The sequence below is a fragment of the Haliotis asinina genome, chromosome 10 (assembly GCF_037392515.1).
Source record: "Haliotis asinina isolate JCU_RB_2024 chromosome 10, JCU_Hal_asi_v2, whole genome shotgun sequence".
Classification (NCBI taxonomy): domain Eukaryota; kingdom Metazoa; phylum Mollusca; class Gastropoda; order Lepetellida; family Haliotidae; genus Haliotis; species Haliotis asinina.
The window spans coordinates 9,140,785-9,160,785 of NC_090289.1; the positions used below are offsets into that span (position 1 = coordinate 9,140,785).

Below are 20,001 nucleotides of genomic sequence, written 5' to 3' on the forward strand. Positions count from 1 at the left end.
CGAGTCCCGGCTCGGGGCAGAAATGACAAAGACAATAGGATCGGCTATGACCCAGATATACACCGGTATTGTATCACACTTCCTTCCCATTCCACCAGAGCGCCGACTTTACCTGTGGGAGGACCTCGAGAAAGACCCTTTTATCGAACACGCCGTGAGCTCTATCAGCTGCGGGCTGTACCACAAATATGGTATGTTGTTGGCTCCAGTGACGGCGGCGATTATCACGGCAAAACATTGTCAATTTGAGAGAAAGAATAATAATAATAGTATAGATGGATGCTGCACAGGAACCAGTGGAGGTACCCCCAACAGTGGAGGAGACCCCTTCACAGGAACCAGTGACCCCAGTGAGGGAAGTGACCCCCACAGTAACCAGGCAGAAGAATCCTAAGAGAGTAGCTGCCGGTAAAAAACGGTGGTGTAACCAACATAAAGTGACCAACCCAACCCGACTGTTGTTGGCTGTAGGCGTAACTGCTGCCGTGGTTATAACATGGTTATACGTGGGGGTACCCTCCCACAGTGAGCCACCACCCAACAGTGAGGTAACCCCCAACAGTGGGGGTGTGGGGGTATCCCCCACTATTGACCCGCATATCATGTTATAATTTTAATATTTTATATCATATACATAATGTCTGAGGGGAAAACGTTCGTCAACGACGCATACCACGCCACAGTGGTAGCCAGTCTAGCCGTAGGGTACGCTCGGTTGACTAAAATGGTGCTTAAACAACCAACTATCAAGCTCGATTTCAACCTGCAGGATATGGGTATGCTCATAATGAACCTTGGTATGGCGATGGCCACAAAAGACATCCTAGTAAAACAAGGAATAATACCTGATAATATAATGAAATAAATATAGGGATGGCCACGATAGCTATGATGGTCGGTGGGGCGTTAGTGAATGCCCTGGCATTTTCCGGGAGTAATTTCCTCTTCTCGAAACTACGAGATGATCACGCGTCTGAAATACAGGAAGAAAGGAAGCGGCACGATCTCGCTACTGAGAAATTACAAAGGGCACAGGCTGAGTACGCTAAAAAACGCCTCCAGAGGATCGATTTTATTAATGAACAACTCCAGCGTGAAAACCATGCCGTTCAAACATTCAACGATGTCGATGAAGCAATGAAAGAATACTACCTACTAACTGGTAAACAATTGGAACCGCTCAATAAACCCACACTCGCTCAGTACTACACACCATCCAAGGGACAAATGAATCGTGAACTGGGCTTCATAGTGTTGGGTATAGCAGCTACTGCGTTGGTTGCGAAGCAATTAAATTAAAATACCTATATAAGTAAACATGAGACCCGCTCCATACCGATGCGAATATATACTTATGGGGAAGACCGAGGCCTGTGGTAGGAAATGCAGGAATCAGGGGTTCTGTTGTTTCCATATGGGAAGTCCTAACTACACGTGTTCTGTGTGTGGTATCGGGGTTAAAGGACACTACTGTCTATGTAAAGCTCACGGAGCGAACGTAGTCAGACATCAACTCATCTACGAGAATAAAAAAGGCTACATAAAAGAACGTAGGCGACTGCTCAAGATAGCCACTTAAGGGTTACCTCCCCTTACTGTGAACCAATTAGACATTGGTTCTCTTAGGTGTAAACACGATGTCTACTGTAAGCGAGCTCAAGCGGGTCGCAAAACAGAGAGGTGTGATCGGGTATTCTAGAATGCGGAAGTCAGCATTGTTGAGATTACTAGGTTTAGAAGCCCCTCCTACAGTAAAACAATTAAAAGCTCAAGCAAAACAGCTTGGATACACGGGTTATTCAAACCTGGGGAGAGCCGGGTTAACCGCATTGTTATCACATGCCCCCGTACCCACTGTAAAACAACTGAAAGTCGAGGCACACGATTTGGGTTTAGGCGGGTATTCCCGTATGAGAAAACCACAGCTTATAGAATTATTACGACAGAATAGAGCTATTGACCTACAGTTCGTGCGCACTGAGCGCGCTGTAGGCAACTATTTGAGAGGTTGGCGCATGCACGTTGATAGAAACATAGACATTACAGATATCAAGCCTCTGATAGCTGATAAGGTCAACCAGGAACTAAATAATCTAGGAAGTATCAAGTTTCAGATCACAGTGAAAATGTCGCTCGATAAGCAGGTTGGGAGTACCACTGAGTATGTTCAGCCTTACTTCCGAGGTCAACAAGAGGTCGCCACACATACAGAGACCATTGATACATCAATCGATACCAGTTTTCAGCAGATACGAGAATACCTAGAACGCTACACACACTTGGGGTCCGGGTGGGTTGTAGATAAAATCGATAATATCTATCTAGACATAGCTAACTACGTGCCGTTCAGAGGCGGGTCATACCTAGCCTTGCCTCCCTACTATAGGAACAAACATGCTATAGTAAACGTTAAGAATAGAGGAAACAATTGCCTGAGGTTAGCTATCAGGTCAGCCTTATTTCCAGCTGACACTAATCCGAACAGGCCTTCTAATTATCCCCAAGACGATGGGCTCAACTGGGATGGTATAGATGAACCCACCCCCATATCCCAGATCACTAAAGTAGAAAAACAGAATAATCTGGCTATAAATGTCTTTGGGCACGAAGGTAACACAACAATAGTACACAGGGTCAGCCCGGTGAAGGATCGCCAAGTTATCAATATATTCATGATCCAACTAGGTGAAAAGTATCACTACACGTGGATAAAACACTTTAGCAGGCTGTTGTATGACCAATCGGCACACAGAGAAAAGACCCACTTCTGTGAACGATGCCTACATGGCTTCACACGAGATGATTTATTAGAATCCCACCGGGATGATTGCCAAGGTGTGGGGCAGACGGCCATACGAGTCGACATGCCTAAGGAAGGTGATAATATCCTAAAATTCGGTAACCACAAGAACCAAATGTCTGTGCCTTATATCATATACGCCGACTTCGAAGCCTTAGTGGCTGCCGCCGGCGAGGCTCCCAGTGGTACCTTTACCCACAAAACACAAGAGCATAAAGCCTGTTCGTTTGGATACATTGTCGTCCGTTGTGACGGGGAAACGAAAGCTCCGGTAGTGTATAGGGGGCCTGACGCGGCTGAAAGGTTTCTAAAGTGTTTGCAGGAGGAAGAAAAAATTATTAGGAATGCATTGTATAAAATCGCTCCCATGCGTCTGACCCGAGTCGACAGGCTAGCCCACGCTAGTAGCACTAACTGTCACGTGTGTGACTCACCACTTAACGGTGATTCGGTGAGAGATCACTGCCACATAACTGGTAAGTATAGAGGCGCCGCTCACAACGCGTGCAACCTCAAGCTTAAAATCAACCCTAAGACAATAAACATCCCCGTTGTCTTTCACAACTTGAGAGGGTACGACTCACACTTGATCATGCAGGCCATCGCGAAAATCGATGGTAATATAACGTGCATCCCCAACAACATGGAGAGATACATCTCCTTCAGCTTAAACGGACTTAGGTTCATTGACTCGTTTCAGTTCCTCCTGTCGTCACTCGACAGTCTGGTCAAGGCTAACAATACCTTCCCTATCACCGATCGATACACAGACGCCGAGACTAGACCCCTGCTTATGAGGAAGGGTGTGTACCCCTATGAGTACATGGATAGTTGGGCTAAGTTCACCGAGACCAGACTACCCCCTATTGACTGCTTTTATAGCAAGCTGAATGAGGCGTCCGTCTCACGAGATGATTACTCGCACGCGACTAACGTATGGAATAAACTGGGTTGTAAGAACCTGGGTGATTATCACGACCTGTACTTGAGGACAGATGTACTGCTGTTAGCCGACGTGTTTGAGACGTTTAGGTGGACATGTTTAAAGCAGTATAAACTCGATCCCGCATGGTATTACACCAGCCCAGGTCTGTCGTGGGACGCCTTGCTTAAAAAGACCGGAGTTAATTTGGAATTGCTCACAGATTACGACATGCACCTATTCATTGAGAAAGGTTTGCGAGGTGGGATTTCCATGGCATCCAAACGATACGCGAAAGCAAATAATCAATACGTGAAAGGTTACGATCCTAACAAACCAACCAATCACATTCTCTACCTCGACGCAAACAACCTGTACGGCTGGGCCATGAGTCAGTATCTACCTACAGGGGGATTCGAATGGGTACCCCACGTTGATGTTATGGGGGTTGCACCAGATTCGAACAAAGGTTATATCCTCGAGGTTGACTTAGAGTATCCCAAGGAATTACACACATCACACAACAGCTACCCCCTGGCCCCCGAACGTATGAGGGTTAACCCAGACTGGATGTCTGAGTACCAACATAACTTGTCAGGTGGGCGTGTGACAGACGTTGAAAAACTCGTGCCTAACTTAATGAATAAGACCAAGTACATCGTTCACTATCGCAACCTACAGCTGTACCTGTCGTTGGGTATGAGGCTGACCAAAATACACAGGGTGCTCATGTTCGACCAGAGCCCATGGATGGAGCCCTACATCAGAATGAACACAGACCTACGAAAAAAAGCCACCAGTGATTTTGAGAAAAATCTCTACAAGCTCATGAACAACTCGGTGTTTGGTAAGACTATGGAGAACCTGAGGAAACGCGTGACCGTGAAGCTGGTTCGGTCGAGTGAGGAAGACAAGCTCAGGAGATTGATAGCCAGTCCGGCATTCAACCGTAGTAAGATATTCACAGACAACCTGGTTGCCCTACACATGAAGAAAAGCCACATAAAATTCAACCGGCCTGTTTACGTGGGGATGAGCATCCTCGATTTATCCAAACACCTGATGTACGACTTTTACTACAACGAGCTCAAGAAACAGTACGGTGACAGGTGTGAAGTGCTGTACACTGACACGGATTCCCTGCTGATGGAGATTCGAACCGAGGACGTGTACGAGGACATGAAAAAACACCTCGATTTATACGACACCAGCGACTACCCTAAGACCCATGCCCTACACAGTACGGTAAATAAAAAGGTCCTAGGTAAAATGAAGGACGAGTGTGCTGGCACGCCCATAGCCGAGTACATAGGTTTGAGACCTAAGATGTACTCCATACTGAAAGCCGACAATAGTGAGATCCGGAAGGCTAAGGGGGTTAAGAAGTATGTGGTGAAACAACACATCAAACACGCCAGATTCAAGGAAGCCCTGTTCAAGACCCGTACCTTTAGACATAAAATGAACACACTTAGAAGTGATGGACATAAGATATACGGACTGACTATAAACAAGACGTCCCTGTCGCCTATGGACACGAAACGTTGGATAGCTATTGATGGGATAAACACATACGCGTATGGACATGAAAAAATTTGAGGCTATTTACTACAGCCCGCGTGGGTACTGGAAAGGAGCTAGCGCAGTAGATAAGCTAGCTAAAATAGCGCGAGTACCCCCGGAGGAAGCCAAAGCGTGGCTTGAAAAACAAGCCCTGTGGCAGATCTATTTGCCGGCACCACGCTACGTGCCTAGAAGGAGGTTCGGTATTAACATACCTAATAGCGTTCACCAGGCAGACCTACTGTTCCTACCCCACGACAAGAGGTACAAGTATGCCTTAACCGTAGTGGACGTAGCCAGTCGTTACAAGGAAGCCGAACCCTTGACCACGAAAGATTCGGCCCAGGTAGCCAGAGGATTCGAACGCATATACAAACGCAGGCCGCTGACGTGGCCAACAGAGCTGCAAGTTGACCCCGGACGGGAGTTCATGGGTGTCGTGTCACAACTGCTAGCCAAACACGATACAAAGGTCAGGCGTGGCACGGCCGGAGCCCATCGCAGCCAAGCCATAGTTGAGAGATTTAATAGGACTTTGGCTGAGCGCTTGTTCGGCTATCAGTATGCTAGGGAGATGGCCACCCCTGGAAAACGATCGACTGAATGGGTCACGAGGTTACCCAAGGTGGTGTCGGCAATCAACCATGAAGTCACCCGTCTCACCGGTAAGAAACCGGCAGACGCTATCAAACTAAAATCAATAGTTGCAGAGTCGGCCGCTCCATTGCGTGGGAAGGAGAAACAGATACCAGATAGGGCCCTAGTGAGGTATCTATACCAGCCGGGGGAACACGAGGGCGATAGCCGTAAGCGGGCCACCGATCCTATATGGTCAGTCAAAACTTACAACATAGATAAAGTGGATATGAAAGCCGACGAACCTAACTTGTACTACTTGAGAGATGGGCCGGGTAGGGGGTTTGTAAGAGAAGAATTATTGATCGTACCGTACGGCACAGTGTTACCTCCAACCAACACAAAGTAGGCATAGTAATTACCGCCAACTTTTTTGTAGTAGGGGTAATAGTAGCAAGAGCTAATGACCCAACCAAAGCCTTATTTACTAAATAAGGCTTTGTAGAGACATTTCTTGAAAGTGTTTTAAAACCCCCATTCCCTATACTACTGATGTTTTCACTAGTATGAAGAATCAAATTGAAAATGATCAAAATGAGGGTCCAATATTGAAAAACAAATTGAGGTTTGGGTGAATCATTGCAGCCCTTGTAGAAACAAAACACAACAAACAGGAGCTCCTTTCATGAAGCAAATTTACTCTCGTTAACCCTAATTCCCATTCAACAACATTGCACTAAGGTCACCTTAGTGACTTACGAGCACCTTAGTGCTTTGTGAAAGGCTTTGATTCATGAATTTTCATCGCACAATGACATTTGTAAGCCTGTGGTATACTGTATACCATAAACCATGTTAATAAAGAACATGCTTATACAGACAGACAGACGTTACACATACATAATGAGCTGATGGTTATGATATTGCTTGCTGTACATTTTAGTCAAAGTCAAAGGACCAAGGACTAAAAATAATAGTACAGGCAACCAATTCGGTGATCTAGTGACTCAACAAATCCAGATGTCATGGTTTGTGGCTCACAATATGAATCTGTCAGTAGTCTGGTCCGGACTGAGTAAATCAAACGCTGCCCTTATGTAGCTGGAACTGCATTTACAAAGCTCCCTTAGTTCCTAGATAGTCATAAGATGTTAATGTGTGGCACTTAGATATCTTAGCACTAAGAGTCCTCTGAAAATTTAGCCCATGGGATATGGCAGAGTGCAGTGTTCAACAACAAATGTATTGTTAATGACTTCAAACTGTAGGTGTAAGGTTTATTTCATTGTAGTATTTGACTGTTGTTCCAGGCTTTCGTGGACAGTAACCCAGACATGAAGTGGTGTCCCTTTCCTGGTTGTGGCCGGGCAGTCAAACTGCCGGACTTGGACAACCAGGCCTCGTCATCGTCATCGTCGGGTCCCCAGGGGCGGATCAAGATCCCTAGTGACACCTCCCGGGGAGTAGACTGTGGGGCAGGGCATTATTTCTGTTGGTAGGTTGGACAAGATGGAAATAGGAAACATGTTGTGATGGAAAATATGATAAGATGTCCATAACCTTATGGTTCCTTGAGAGATCTATGGAACATTTTCTTTGCAACCTTTCTGGCTGTTACTGTGACATTAGTGAGATGTATCATCTGTTTCCAGGGAGTGTCTGGAGGACGCCCATGAACCTTGTAGCTGTGATAACTGGAAGAAGTGGGCTGTGAAGGTTTCGGAAGTAAAGCCTGAACAGTGTAAGTGGATGTTCTCCCGCTTGAGTGTATGCTCTGTTCATAGACACTGACCACAAGCATTCAGTTGACTTGAGTTTTTTTACATTAATGTTTTTGTAGGCTCTCTTCTGTATTTTTTCCCTACTTAAACATTTTTTCCAGGGATTTTTCCCATTCTGATAATACGTCAGAGATGTAATTTTTCATGAGGATGTTCAGATATGGGAAGTAACTCAGCCGGTATGTACTCAGGGAGATGAATAAAGGAGCGCATGGCAGTACAGTTTTTCCTTTATTTATTCCAAAATTTCACTCACAGTGCAATACATACCTTGTGAAGAAACCAGGAATAGAATTAAGGAACACATGTACTTTTATGTGTTTCCTTATTTGCCTCTATCATTTTTCTCTTTCCACTGATACTCTCTACAGAAAAATTGAAAATTGTTAGTGTGGAAAGCCAGTCAGTCAGTCCTTGTTACTATGGAGAGAATTTTCATCAGGTCCTTGTTAGTAAGGAAGACCAGTTAGTCAGGTTCTTGTGTGTAAGGAAAGTCAGTCAGGTCCTTGTTACTAAGGAAAGCCAGTTAGTCAATCCTTGTTACAATGGAGAGCCTTTTTATCAGGTCCTTGTTAGTAAGGAAAGTCAGTTAGTCAGGTTATTGAGGTCATGGTTATTAAGGAAAATCACTTTGTTAGGAATTTGTGGGTAAGGCAAGCCAGTTTGCCAGGTCCTGTAGGTGATGAAAGCCAGTTTACATTTTCCTTGTTAGTGAGGAAAGCCAGTAAGTCAGGTCCTTGTTTATAAGGAAAGCCATTTTGTCAGATACCTGATCACATTTATTTCTATTATGAAAAGAATACTTTTGAGCAGAAACCACTTGGTTAGGTCAGTCATGACACTGTAATTGACATGGTAATGAATTCCTTCCTTTCTATCTGTGCTAGGGAATTGATTCAAGGAAGGTAATTCTGAACAGCCTAAGCCTATATGAACATGTACACTAGTAATAGGTAGATTTTGTGCTTTAAAGATTTTTAGGTCACCTGAACCAAATGTTCCTGTGAGCTTATGACATCATGAACTACTGTTTCATTATGTCCAATAAAACTGTCATGTTAACTGTTGCCATTGGGCTCTTGGACATACTCTTGTCTGGCAAACAAGGATAAGTTGGGCCGGTGCAGAGAACGCGTTTGAGAATTTTCAGGTTGATGCGCAACTTCTCCTTGTTTGCCTGTAGGAATGAGTGATTCACACCAAGCACCACAGTCATCAATATTACAGTAACCATGACAACCTGTAGATAATAAACAAAATCTTCAAGTAACTGGAAACATTCATGCTAATTAATGGGGTATGATGACATGCAGTCAGCCATTTTAGTTGGAGCTAGACATGCTACTGTATCCTGCCCAATTAATTATCAAAGGAATCTTTAGAAATTGTATCATGTTTAGATCATAATAGGATAAAGTCTTAAAATATGATAGTCCAGATTTAATGGTGATATATCTTTCTTGCTATTACACCGAAAACTCATTCTGATAATGTCAAGTGCATTTATAAATAGTGTTGGATTGATCCTTTAGTGTTTGTTAAATATCCTCTTCCAGTGACAACACATAGTTTTTCCATTCTCCAGATAATTTTGGCTTTGATGAAGCTACTCCATTGTGTGGAACAACATTCCAATTCTTGACAAAACTAAGAACCAAATTATCAAGAGTCCACCAGGGCTATCATATTAAACGGTTTGGTTTTGTTTGTTGTTGAACACTGCACTCAGGAAAGTGCTTGCTATATGGCAATACAAATGTAAACTTTGGAGTTTAATGATATATCATTGTGTAATTTAGTATTGGAGTTGCCTTTTGTATGGACATAATAACATTGAGCACCTTTTGATTGTGAACGTGATATTACCTTAATTCTTTGAAGGGCATTTAGAAGTGGAACACATAAGAAAAGGCAGATTTATGGATGTCAACTTCTTTATTCTGGACAACATGACGTTTGCTAGCTACTTCATCTGTTCCTATGGCAACCTCATCAGGTGAAAGAGCAAGCATATGCTCCAAAATGTCGTGTTGCGCAGAATAAAGATGCTGATATCTATAAATCTGGCTCTTCTTGTACTATTACCTGTCTTTCTAAATCAAAACACACCCCATGATCTTATGATGTTGCAGATGCTCCTGGGAGTTCAGGTGAGCTACAGAATACCTCTATTTGTGCACACCCCAGCTGACTGTTTCCTCAGAACTTTATGCACAAATTTAACAAACTTCTTGCTAAAGTGAAATGGACAAAATTGCTCCAAATTAGCGACTTGGTTAATCTTTTGTGTTATATTTATATGGGAATGTTACACAGAATTCAAATAAGAATGTCATTGATGTGAAATCTATATGATCAGGGATGCACTAAAATTATTGATGAAATTATTGATGAATTATTGGTGAAACTATTGATATGTGTGACTGTGACCAATAATGATTTATAGAGTGATACTGATATAGAGATTTGTGTGACTTTTTCTTTTTTCTTAAAATATGGTTTCCAAATACTGATTTACAGATACTGATCAGGAGCTTTGTGTGAACGCTTCAGTGATGATAAAATAGTGACACTGGCGATGAAATTTTGTGAATATTTCAGAGAATTCTGATGTAGAGATACTGAAGTTGATATCTGTGTGAATGTTTATATGAGTGATATTTAGTAAATGATCTTTTTGTAGAGCTCCTGATGCACAGCTGAGTGAATGTTTCAGTGAATAACTTTGTAGAGTGGAGATCCTGATGTACCTCTGTGTAAATGTTTCAGTGAATGGTGTTTCAGAGGTCCTTGTGTACAACTAAGTGAATGTTTCAGTGAATGATGTTTTAGCGATCCTGGGTCCCATTCCTCGAAGCGATCGAAGCGATCACAATGTTTTGACTGTCGAGACTCTCATACTTTAACATACACTTATGACTGTGATTGCGCTATGATCACTTTGAGTAACGGCACCCCGGTGTACATATGTGTAAGTGTTTCAGTCAATGGTGTTAGAGATCATGGTATACGACTGAGTGAATGTTTCAGGGAATGTGCAGTAGAGCAGAGATAATGATGTAAAGGTCGTGTACATGTTTCAGTGAATGGTACGGAGGAGGAGACGGAGACAGCTGCCAACTGCCTATGGCTGGTGACCAACTCCAAACCCTGCCCCAACTGTAAGTCTCCTATACAGAAGAATGAGGGCTGCAACCACATGAAGTGTTCCAAGGTAAGCTGCCTTCTTAATGACAGAGTATTTCTGTAACCATTGATATCATTGGTGCATCAACAGAGTTTACCACAGGAACTGTAAGAGATGGTTTTGAGTTTTACAAATGCTGTATTTACAGTTTGTGGTATTCTAGAGTATGATTGTATAGAGAAGGCAAAACTTGATCATTAAAATCAAGAATAAAATAAATAAGATGACCAACCTTTGCTCCAGATATTTATTTGAGCAAGTGAGTATTTACTCCCATGCCTGTTCATGTATGAGTAATTGCAATTTTTGAGGAGTTACTGGCATTTTGTGTACTCCCACTTATTGAAAGAATTGTGTATTTTCACCCAGAGTTTCTTATCCTTATTGTGTAATTAACACAGATAAACATATAAATAAAAATGATTCTCAACAGACATAAGTTTTTAGCTATTCTTCTGTTGTGGAATAGTTGGCAGCCATCTATAAACACTCAATATGGAAGCCAAGTGACTACCACAGTACACTCAGACAGTGGCTATGGCTACACTAGTATGTGTATATATCGCATCACTTAACATTTGATAACGTTGTTGCAGAGTTTGGGCACCACGACAAATTATCATTTTCAAGCCAATTTTGTTACTTATACAAGTAGAGTAATTCAAAGTCAACAGCTGTTCCTCAGAAAAACCATGGGCAGTTCTGACGAAAATCCTGGGACTCACACAATTCTGTTGAAAATCGCTGGGATTTCTTAGAGAATGTCTGCAAAACTAATTGTAGAGTGATGTCACCAGAGGATTATAAACTATTTGACAATGTTGATATTTCCAGTGTAAACACGACTTCTGCTGGGTGTGTCTGGAACAGTGGAAGCGCCACAACTCCAGCACTGGGGGGTACTTCAAATGTAATAGGTACGAAGCTGTGAAGAAAGTGGAGGAGAAGACTGCCCAACTGGTCACAGAGGTATGGCTGGCTTTACTGTGGCTTCAGTATGTTGGCAGGAAACTAACTGCATGGCATTCAATCAGGGTCCAAGGATGTCAACTAGTCCCCATTCCACAAACTTTGTCAGGTCCTTGTTAGTAAGGAAAGCTGTTTTTTCAGGTCCTTGTCAGAAAGGAAAGATGGTTAGTCAGGTCCTTGACAGAAAGGAAAGCCAGTTTGTCAGATCCTTGTTAGTAAGGAACTCCAGATTGTTGGATCCTTGGTTGGAAGGAAAGCTTGTTAGTTAGGTCATTGTTAGTAAAGAAACTTTATTGAGGGTTCAGTGTGTTGGCAGGAAACAAACTGCATGACTTTCAGTCAGTGGCCAAGGATATGAACTGGGCCCCATTCCACAAAGCGACCAAGTGCTGAAGTTCTAACTGCTCTTTGTGACCTTGGACAGTATTGCTAGTACAGTCTTTTTCTGGAACAGAGTCTACATCCAAAACATTGCAGATTTCTGGTTCATCACAAAGTTTTCTGATTCAGAAAGAAAGAATTTTTCAAGGAAGGTTTTCATGAACAATGAAAAGTTTGTAGGATTCCCTTTCTTTAGTTATCATGATTGACAGATAAATTTGATTTAAATCTTTACATTCATAATGGTACAACTATTCATGCCCTGAAATTTCTTGTGGAATTCTTGTGAGGTATTTGGAAGAGACAACCAGTACATGTAACATTAGTGAACAGTTGAACATCGTTTTTGTCATATCTGAACTTTGTGAAAATCTGGAGATATTTTTATTTTAAGAAAATGTCATGTGGAAGATGTGTGGGTTTATTTTTTGTTGTTTGTATGTTGGTGACCTATATATAATCTAGCGTTGATCAAACAAGTCAGTGACTGACATCATGAATGTCGAATCATGCAGCTTAAATGTGATGTTAGACATAACAACTATTGCTATGCTATGGACCAATACTCTGACCTGGAATCCCAAAACCAGTACCCTCGAGATTAAGGATGATGGAGACAAATAGCCTTACCTGGAGAAACCCATGGTTGCCATAAAAGGCAACTATACATGTCGTGAGAGGGGACTAACAGAATCAGGTGGTCAGGTTTGGTGCCCTGGTTGACACATGTCATCAGTTCCCAGTAGTGCAGTTCGATGCTTATGCTGTTGATCATTGGATTGTCTGGTCTAGACTCGATTATGTACAGACCGCTGCCATATAACTGGAATATTACTGAGAGTGGTGTAAAACTAAACTCACTCACTCTTACCTGGACTCTGTGAATAGACCTGTGTGTCTATGGTGCTTCTGTTATTTTTCAGGCCGAGGAAAAGAACACTAAACTACAAGAACTAAATCGTTTCGTTCACTACTACACAAGATTCAAGAACCATGAGAACAGTTACAAGGTAGGAAGGTTTAAATTCAGCCATTGTGATTACAGGTTGAAGCCGTCTGATATTTTGAATGAACAATTATACATTTTCTATTTCAGAATGTACAAAGTTTTATATATTCCCTTTTCTCCCTCCTCTGTTCCATGTATCTTATGGCATCTGTAACCTTTTGCTTTGCAGCTTGAAGAGCCCCTGTTAAAAACAGCCAAGAATAAGATGATGAAACTAGCACAGGCTGTGACTGATACAGGTAGGTGTGAGGGAAACAGTTTCTTGTGATGCTATTCAGCTGATGTTTTTACAGCTGCTGCAGTTGCAATGAAATGGACTGCAATTTTTCTGAAGGCTTTTCACAGGTCTTTAGCCAGCCTCATGTAAGAATGTCGAGTTTTGATTGGTTCACTTGGCCTTTAGTAACGCGCGAAGCACTGAGGTCAGTCGATCAACCATGGCATCTGACATAATTAAGAATAAGTCGATTCAATGCTTGTTGTTTGCGTTGATTTTTAATTGATTTAGTTGATATTGGGAATACAACCTTACGAAGGACTGATAAAACCCTGTATGTCTCTTGATACGATGTGATAACTTATATTGTCAGAGTTTGTGTTACCGTCAGTAGCTACTACCAGTTATGTCCTAGGTTGATATAAGGAATGTTTTCCCTTGTGTTAATACCAACAGTTACAACTGATGCTGTCTTAGGTTAAACTAAGATATACTCCTCACAAAAAGTTAAGCAACACAAATTATTAGTCTTACTACATTTTCATTTATTGATATTGCAAATCATGGTGTGATGCCGTGGAAAGGTGAAACATGTACACATGATAAAAAAATGATATAAAATGGTTTAGAGCAATAAAAGACTTCATCAAAAGCATGTCCTGTGAAACAGTTGTGCAAAATGTGCTGCACTGATGGAGCAAAATGTTAACACTAGAGCTAGAAGCAGTGTGTACTAGCCCATAAGACCATGATAAGCACAAGTGCAAGCTTCTACACATGTCTGCATTGACCAAATCACCCTTTAACGCTACTGTTGTGAAATGTTCTTCCATTCTCACTGTAATGCTTGCTCAACTTCATCCAGACACTGTAGGTGAGCATGGAGGCCGTAAACACAGCTTCTAATAATGCAGACCGATGATTATGTTGTTGATCACTGGATTGTCTGGTCCAGACTTGATTATTTACAGACCGCCTCCTATAACTGGAATATTGCAGAGTGCGGCGTAAAACTAAACTCACTCACTCTAATAATGCCTCAGGCATGTCCAAAGGAATTAACTATCATTAAGGTCAGGTGACCTTGCAGGCCAGTTCATATGTGTGATATTGTTGATTTAAAAAAAATCATTAAATCGTTCTGTGGCATTATCCTCCATAATAATCAAGTTAGAACCCACTTGTTCTACCTGAGGAATGATTACAGATGGTTTACTGATAGATTTTAACTGATAAGAGTGCATGTTTGAAGTGTGGACACATTGATGCCACACATTTTGCATGTTACTTCTGAGAGTGGTTGTATTTGGGTTATTTTAACAAATTTATCAGATTCATCAGGTTGACAGTCACTAAAGGTTATGTATTCTTTGAATATTTACCTTTCAGTAATATTTCAGCAAAAATCGCTATCAAACTTGATGAGGATACTCCTCTGAAAAACAACTGTTGCTTACTAGTAATTATTTGTTTTTTATAAGTCATCCCTTGTGTCAGCCCTGTCAAAGGCTACCGCTATCACCGGACAAAAATTAATCTAAGGTATAATTTCTCCCTTGTGTCTTGTTAAACAGTGACTGTTAACACTGTGCTAAGTTAGTCTAATTGTCCTTTACTCTCATTAGGGCAGTCTGATAGACTAATGGTTAAAGTGTCTGCTCATCGTGTTTCAGTTCCCCACATGACTATGATGATTGAAGCCCATTTATTGTGTCCCCCACAATGATATTGCTGGTATACTGACAAAAGAGTCAAAAAACCATCCCTACTCAACTCAGGTATTAATCATCCCTCCATCTTTCAGCACCAACTTCTAACATTGTCTTAATTAACCATACATTTCATCACTTGTGTGCCTGTGTCAACAGCTACTGCTAACACCGAGACAAAGTTTGTAGAGGATGCAGTCCACCAACTCCTCAAGGCCAGACTGGTGCTCAAGTGTTCCTATGTGTATGGCTACTATCTGGATGGGCCAGGCTATAAGAAAATTGTGTTTGAGTTCATGCAGGTAAACCTTCTGTGTTAATTGTAAGATGATCATAGTAAGATCTGTCTTTAGAAATTTCCATTTGTTGCTGATCATTGGCTGATGAAGACAGGTGCTCATGTATCGAAAGGAACTTTTTCAAAGATGAATTAACTTTAGCAAAGGGAGATAGCCCACTATATACAATATCACTTTATTTTGCATTAAAACCTTACCTACCTACCTACCACCTTATTGTTCGGATTTTGAGCTCTTTTTCAGCTCAGGGACAGAATTATTTGTTTTTAAATGTACCACTAGGGACTGATTTAAATGTTTTGGTATGTTTTGGGGAATTTAAACAAGAACAAAGTGTTTTGCTGTTTTTGCCCGTGACTCAACTCACTCAGCAAAGCCTGGGTGGTTTTCCTACAAATGCCACATATTTATGCACTCAGGTGATTGAAAATACAGAATGTTTTTATGACTCCCAAGTCATTTTAGGTTAATTCTAGTATTAATGTGAAATGTGTTCACACTGTTCCATATTGGATGTACACTGTGTGCTCACTGTTATTTTCTGTGCTTCCATAAAGACAACAAATAATTTGCCCTTTCAGACTGAGCTGGAGGAAGGTATTGAGATTCTTTCCCAAATGGTAAATCGTCTCTACTTGCGCACACCACGGAAGAAGATCATTGACCAGGCACATATTGTTCAGCGTAAAAGACTTGAGTTCATCACTGCCATTTCCATGGGGCTGGTACCTCCAGAAACTCCGCCATCGATGAGGAAAAAGAAGAGGAAGAAGTACAGCATGGAAACAGAGGATGTGAGTACATGTGGTGAATCTGTTCTACAAGACAGTGCCATAAATGAAACAGCATTTGTGTTTTTGGCAGATTTTCTGGAGTTTGTGATGCTTCGGTCACACGGTCACATGATATGACCTGTCATCTTGTTGTGACCTCATGAGCTGATATAACCTGTTATCGTGACCTGACTTCATGAGTTGATATGACCTGTCATCACAGCATGACCTCATGAGCACATATGACCTTATGTCAGTGCATAACTTCACGAGCTGATGTGCTGAAATTTTTTCGTTGATTATTCAACTATGTAACACATTATTGCTATGATTTCTAGGAGGACCTCCGCAAGGCAATTCTTGCATCCATACAGGAAGTGGATCCCGCAAATCCCTGGATCAAGGACGCCTCAGGTCGGCACACCAATGTCATGGCCTACTTGGAGTGGCCGGCAGAAGATAGCGACGATTCTGACTCCGACATATCTGTCTCTGCCCTCAGAACATATGGTAACATCATCCACAAAGATCATCCACAATGTATAATACGATTCACATTATGATGATCGTTGTCAGGATTGATGATGTCATGTTGTATCCCAGTTGTTTGGTGAGATACTCATGACGTTCGTCACTGGAATCATTTGAACGAGACAGTCCAGTGGTGAACATCATGAGCATCGATTTAGTCTCTTAGCAATATTCCAGCTATATGATGTGTAAATAATCAATCCAGTGATGAGCATCAGTGTACACAATTTGGATCCGATATGTCTGCCAGTCAGCGAGCCTGCTAAAAGTGGCCTAAAACTACTCTCTCACCTACTTACTGTCAGCACTGCTGATCTCGTTATGTTCAGTTCACTTAACTTATGAATGCTACGTGAAATTTGTGATGCCGCATCCACTCCATGCCTCTATTTCTAGGCAAGTGTTGTCGCCCTGGGTGCAGCCGTCCCCGTGCCCCTAACCCCCGAACTGGGGACGTTCATGATTACTGCAGTCTCAGCTGTTTGAGGAGGGACCAGGAGGAGAAGGTGGAGCAGGAACACCAGGGTGAGTAACCATGGTAACTGCCAAATATACTGAACAGCAAAAGAAACACTAGTTTTGAAAAAATGAAATCTCATAAAGTAAGCATTCATGTTCATGTCTTCTATTTAAGAACTTGATGAAAAGCTTGCGTTAGGTTTCTTTGGCTGTTCAGTATAATACTGTCAAGTCTCGTTAATCCGACTTCCGTTTTTCCAACAACTGGCTTTATCCAATGCTTGTGTTGGTAACAGATTGCATAAAGGTGACTTAATCTCATTTATTTAGTCCGACATCCTGGTTTATCCGACAATTTGATGTGCAATGGATGATGTCAGACAAATGAGACATTACTGTATTTCTATTTAGTAGCATACATGTGTACACAAGTCAGATCTACCCAGAAAGTAAAAGCTGAAATTTTGAAATCATGCAAATTGAGGTTTTTTTTGTTTTGACAAGTCTTTTCAAAGTTATCTTATATGAAAAGAAAACACATAATAAATCAAATCCACTGTAGTGCAGATACTTGTAAGGTTGAAACTATTCATGAAAACCCAGATGCTTCTTGATACAGTGCTGTTAGTATGATACACAATACATACTGACCTTTATTGAGATACATAGCCATGCGACATACATGTATATGTGTGTATTTTGTTGTTTGTTCTTGAACCACAACATGACAAGTTCTGTGTTGCAGAAGACATTCCAGAGGTGATCTTAGATGAACACATGGATCTGCTTCGAGCTCTGGAGATGTCACGGCTTCAGTATCTGAGGGAGAGTGGTCTCATCCATGTGCCTGACACAGAGACTAACGTGTGAGTTGATCACCCTTTTCGTCCTTTTCTTCACAGTCACATTCCTTTTGTTTAAAAGTTGATTGGCTCTTTGCATAAATATGTTCTTGCTTTCATCCTCTTATTTCTGTTAGTCTAGCAGTGATGAAAATCGTTTTCTAAAGGTTTGTTGGCCTGAACTTGGAAAAGAGTCTGGGGTTCTCAAGTATCTAGAAGTCAGCCTCTGTCTTAAAGTCCAAGTCACTCACTCTCCAAGACATCACTTACTCCACCAGAGACTGACTGACTGACTTCTATTGCAGTTTCAATTGTCATTTATGTTTGTTGCAGAAACATTGATTCATTCCTGTACTTCAATTCAGTCATATTGAGGAAATGTATCAAGAACAGTATGATGTACATGACTTAATGTGTATCCTGAGGCCACAGTTTTCTTTACAAAGCTGTGTGTTTGTTCGACACAACAGAAACCTAAGATAATTCACCCTCATAACGTTTCTAGTTTTGCCAGCACCATTCCCATTCTTTGGAGTTGCCCGTTGGGGTAGAAATCAGCGGCGTCTGCATCACTTGGGTTTTCCTCCCACATAAGGCTGACGCCCATAAGCAGCATTACTGTACAAAGTGAAATCAGACCAAGCTCACTCAGTTATCTGTTCCAGCCATGTACAATAAAATGTTGACTTGTGTAAACAGTGACCAGCATATGGAGAGGCTGTCCTTCAAGAAGTCACCGGTGAACCCTGGGCGACCCCGCTCCAACTCCGACTCTATGCCCAAGAAGAAAGGGCTGACTCCCATGGAGGAGCTCGACCAGGAGCTGCAGAGGGTTCTGGAAATATCATCCACCATACCTAAAGGTCAGTGGGTCAGCAGCCATCATCACCGTAATCTAATTACTTGATGTCTGTTGATATTATAGGTATAGGTTGATATTATCTGTATTGAAAGATATAGGTTGATATTATCTATATTGAAAGATATGATTCGATTCGATGCATATCATGATATGCTATCTTTAGTTATTTTCTTTAAAAATGCATAATTTTTCCTTATCCTGCCTCATGCTTAATTGCTTATCTCCTCTTCCTGACGAAGGTAGTGGAACACTTGAAATCCTTTGAAGTTCCCTTCTAAAAGAAGCGGACGTAAAATTCACACTCACCCATGAGTTACTTCCCCTCCCGCGCACATGGTCAGAAGTTTGAAACAAGTCACCAAGAAGCAGATCATTTGTGTCTACGATGGGATTTCATTGCAAAGAATCAACTGCCCGGTCAACAGGACAGACAGTTCCACATACCGGCCTTGTCTTCAATCTTGGGACCTCATGATACACAAGATTTATCATTATGTCCAGTCAGAGCTTTGAAGATATACATTGCATGTACCAAGTCTAGAAAAACAACGGTTCAAGCGCCTATTTATCCCTATATCTACTGAGACACCACAGAAGTATCCCGCAACACTATCTCAGTGTGGATCAGAGCTGTTATACTTAGAGCATATAAAGCAGCAGGATCTAACCTGCATGAATCCAGGGCCCTAGCTTCTACACTACCGCTACATGGAAATTGCTCGCTATCAACTATAATGGAGGGCTGCTTTTGGAAGTCAGTGTTTGCCAACCATTACCTACAAGACATAGCCACGGAGGACATCACTGGCATCCATCAGTTTGGGTCGCTTGTCGCTGCTCAGCAACTAAGGCGCTGAGTTCTCTCACCCGATTTATCACATGACTTGTGGAAGCCAGACGCTCTGTGGAATATAATGGTAGAAAGTCCATGCGCTTGTCTTGAACAGACTAGCATTAGTGATTAGGACCCTGTACTCGTAATGAAGATACTTGTACATGAAGAAGGGTCGCAACTAGTCTCGATTGCTATATTTTGACATTTAGTTGCATCAGAAACTAGCAGGACCTTAGTTACTTTTGATGTCATCACGTGCCAGGCAGCGAAGCCTTCTACGAAAGAC

The 20,001-nt window shown here is 41.8% G+C and overlaps 1 protein-coding gene across 3 annotated transcripts in view; it reads left to right on the plus strand.

Annotated features, from left to right (window-relative positions):
• Nucleotides 1-20,001, plus strand: part of LOC137297749 (ankyrin repeat and IBR domain-containing protein 1-like) — a 45,387-nt gene that overhangs the window by 21,059 nt on the left and 4,327 nt on the right. The window contains exons 11-23 of one of the 3 annotated variants that reach the window (XM_067829688.1): nt 7,172-7,356; nt 7,514-7,602; nt 9,775-9,792; nt 10,726-10,856; nt 11,664-11,798; nt 13,103-13,189; nt 13,358-13,427; nt 15,274-15,416; nt 15,995-16,207; nt 16,525-16,696; nt 17,114-17,242; nt 17,922-18,042; nt 18,718-18,881. In XM_067829688.1, coding sequence (XP_067685789.1) covers nt 7,172-7,356; nt 7,514-7,602; nt 9,775-9,792; nt 10,726-10,856; nt 11,664-11,798; nt 13,103-13,189; nt 13,358-13,427; nt 15,274-15,416; nt 15,995-16,207; nt 16,525-16,696; nt 17,114-17,242; nt 17,922-18,042; nt 18,718-18,881 — 1,657 coding nt within the window. Of the gene's footprint in view, nt 1-7,171; nt 7,357-7,513; nt 7,603-9,774; nt 9,793-10,707; nt 10,857-11,663; nt 11,799-13,102; nt 13,190-13,357; nt 13,428-15,273; nt 15,417-15,994; nt 16,208-16,524; nt 16,697-17,113; nt 17,243-17,921; nt 18,043-18,717; nt 18,882-20,001 lie in introns of all 3 variants that reach the window. The other 2 variants (XM_067829687.1, XM_067829689.1) reach the window with 2 other exon arrangements.